A 1,777-nucleotide genomic window follows, 5' to 3' on the forward strand; every position below is an offset into this window, starting at 1 on the left:
TTTTTTTTTGGTACTGGGGATTGAACTCAAGGGCACTCAACCACTGAGCCACATCTCTATCCCTATTTTGTATTTTATTTAGGGACAGGATTTCACTGAGTTGCTTAGCACCTCGCCATTGCTGAGGCTGGCTTTGAACTAGTAATCTTTCTGTCTCAGCCTCCCAAGCTGTTGGGATTATAGGCATGTGCCACTGTGGCCGGCTTGTTCACAACAATTTTTCGTTGCCCCTCAGTCTTCAGTCTGTGTTGGAATGACAAATAGGACTACAGGCCTAGAACCTTAAAAAAAATTTTTTTTAATTCTGACAAAATTTTCTGCTTACATTTTATTACCTTCAAAAGATAGGAACCTTGGATTTTTTCATTCTGCATCAGTGGTCTAGATCATGTTGGTTTTTTGGGGTTTTTTTTTTTTTTAGATCATATTTTGATTACACTAAGTACTTCAACATGCAGTTCCTACTGAGCAAACCCAAAACACTACATACTCTCTTATACATTTAAATAGGAAAATTGATACTGTAGCTCTATATGCCTCTACCCTTATGGTGATTACCAAAAGGTCGTCTCCTCTCATGTTGCCAGCAATACTCCTGGTGTTACTAGTAACACAACTCCTTTCCTTGCCCTAGTTCGCCAACATTTCAAGGTAATCATCTGGCATTTAAGATCATTGCTCTTTTCTTCCATGTAAGATAGTACTTATTTGTTTACGTTCTGTCTTTTCCAAAAAGAATTTAAGATTAAAATATACAATATATAGTAAGTATAAATATCCTGATTCAGATGCAGGCTTTGTTAGAATGGACTTTGTAAACTTATCATCACGTGTTCTCTGTTCTTGGTATTGCAGTCACCTGGTGTTCTCTGTTCTTGGTATTATAGTCACCTGGTGTAAGTAGGATGTGTTCAAGTTGGGAAAGTATATATATATATATATATATATATTTTTTTTTTTTTAGCCTCTAATGCCAGTCTTGTGAGGGTTCCCTATTTTGCTTTGCTATGTATTGACTAAAAGTTCTGAAACTGAAGCAGGGAAATCCATGTTTGGGGAGAGCTAATGCTTTGGTTTGATTGCAGCTAATGGAAACAGGCACAGAAAATACCCAGTGTCATTAGAAGATAACAAATCCATTTCTAATAGAATGAGTTGAATGCTGTAATAGACTGAATTCTTTCATCTATATTTCATTGATTGAGTTTATCAATGATACAATAAGGCTTTTCTATTTTTTTCTTTCTTGTTCTTTTAGTGTTCCTGTATCACCAGCATATATTGTAGTTTCTTTGTTTTAAAATCTTACTTACATACTACTGCCTTCTTTAATTAGGTATATATGATTAAGCATTCAAGAGTGGTTCCATTTAATAAAAATAAAACTTTCTTTTTAGCAGGAAGCAGCTCTGCAGTAAGAGAAACTGCAATGGAAGTTGGAAAAGGATCTGATTTAAATATTTCCAGTCATTCAAAGATAGATGGTATGACCTTTCCTTAGCTTGTTTTTATTAATATGCAAGATTTTTTGGTTTGATAAACATTATCAATATAATAAGGGAAATAATATCAGCATATTACTTGCAGGATTTTTTAAGTGCTAATGTTATCAATTGATTTTAAATGATAATATTTAAAATAACGTAGTAACTTTCAAAATAGTACAATTAAGACCGGTTAATGCATCGTAGTATTCAGTATTCTGTTTTAAAACTGCTAAGTTAGAAAATTAGTAGTTTTAAAGATTTTTTTTTTTAATCTTTTTTTTTTTTTTGGT

At 32.9% G+C, this 1,777-nt stretch overlaps 1 protein-coding gene across 1 annotated transcript in view; it reads left to right on the plus strand.

The window, feature by feature from the left end:
• The window catches only part of Poc5 (POC5 centriolar protein), a 41,572-nt gene that overhangs the window by 11,723 nt on the left and 28,072 nt on the right, over nucleotides 1–1,777 (plus strand). Inside the window, exons 3-4 of the mRNA XM_048800108.1 lie at nucleotides 588–651; nucleotides 1,337–1,484. Coding sequence (XP_048656065.1) covers nucleotides 588–651; nucleotides 1,337–1,484 — 212 coding nt within the window. The remainder of the gene's footprint in view (nucleotides 1–587; nucleotides 652–1,336; nucleotides 1,485–1,777) is intronic.

This window comes from Marmota marmota, unplaced genomic scaffold, assembly GCF_001458135.2.
Source record: "Marmota marmota marmota unplaced genomic scaffold, marMar, whole genome shotgun sequence".
NCBI classification, from domain to species: Eukaryota; Metazoa; Chordata; class Mammalia; order Rodentia; family Sciuridae; genus Marmota; species Marmota marmota.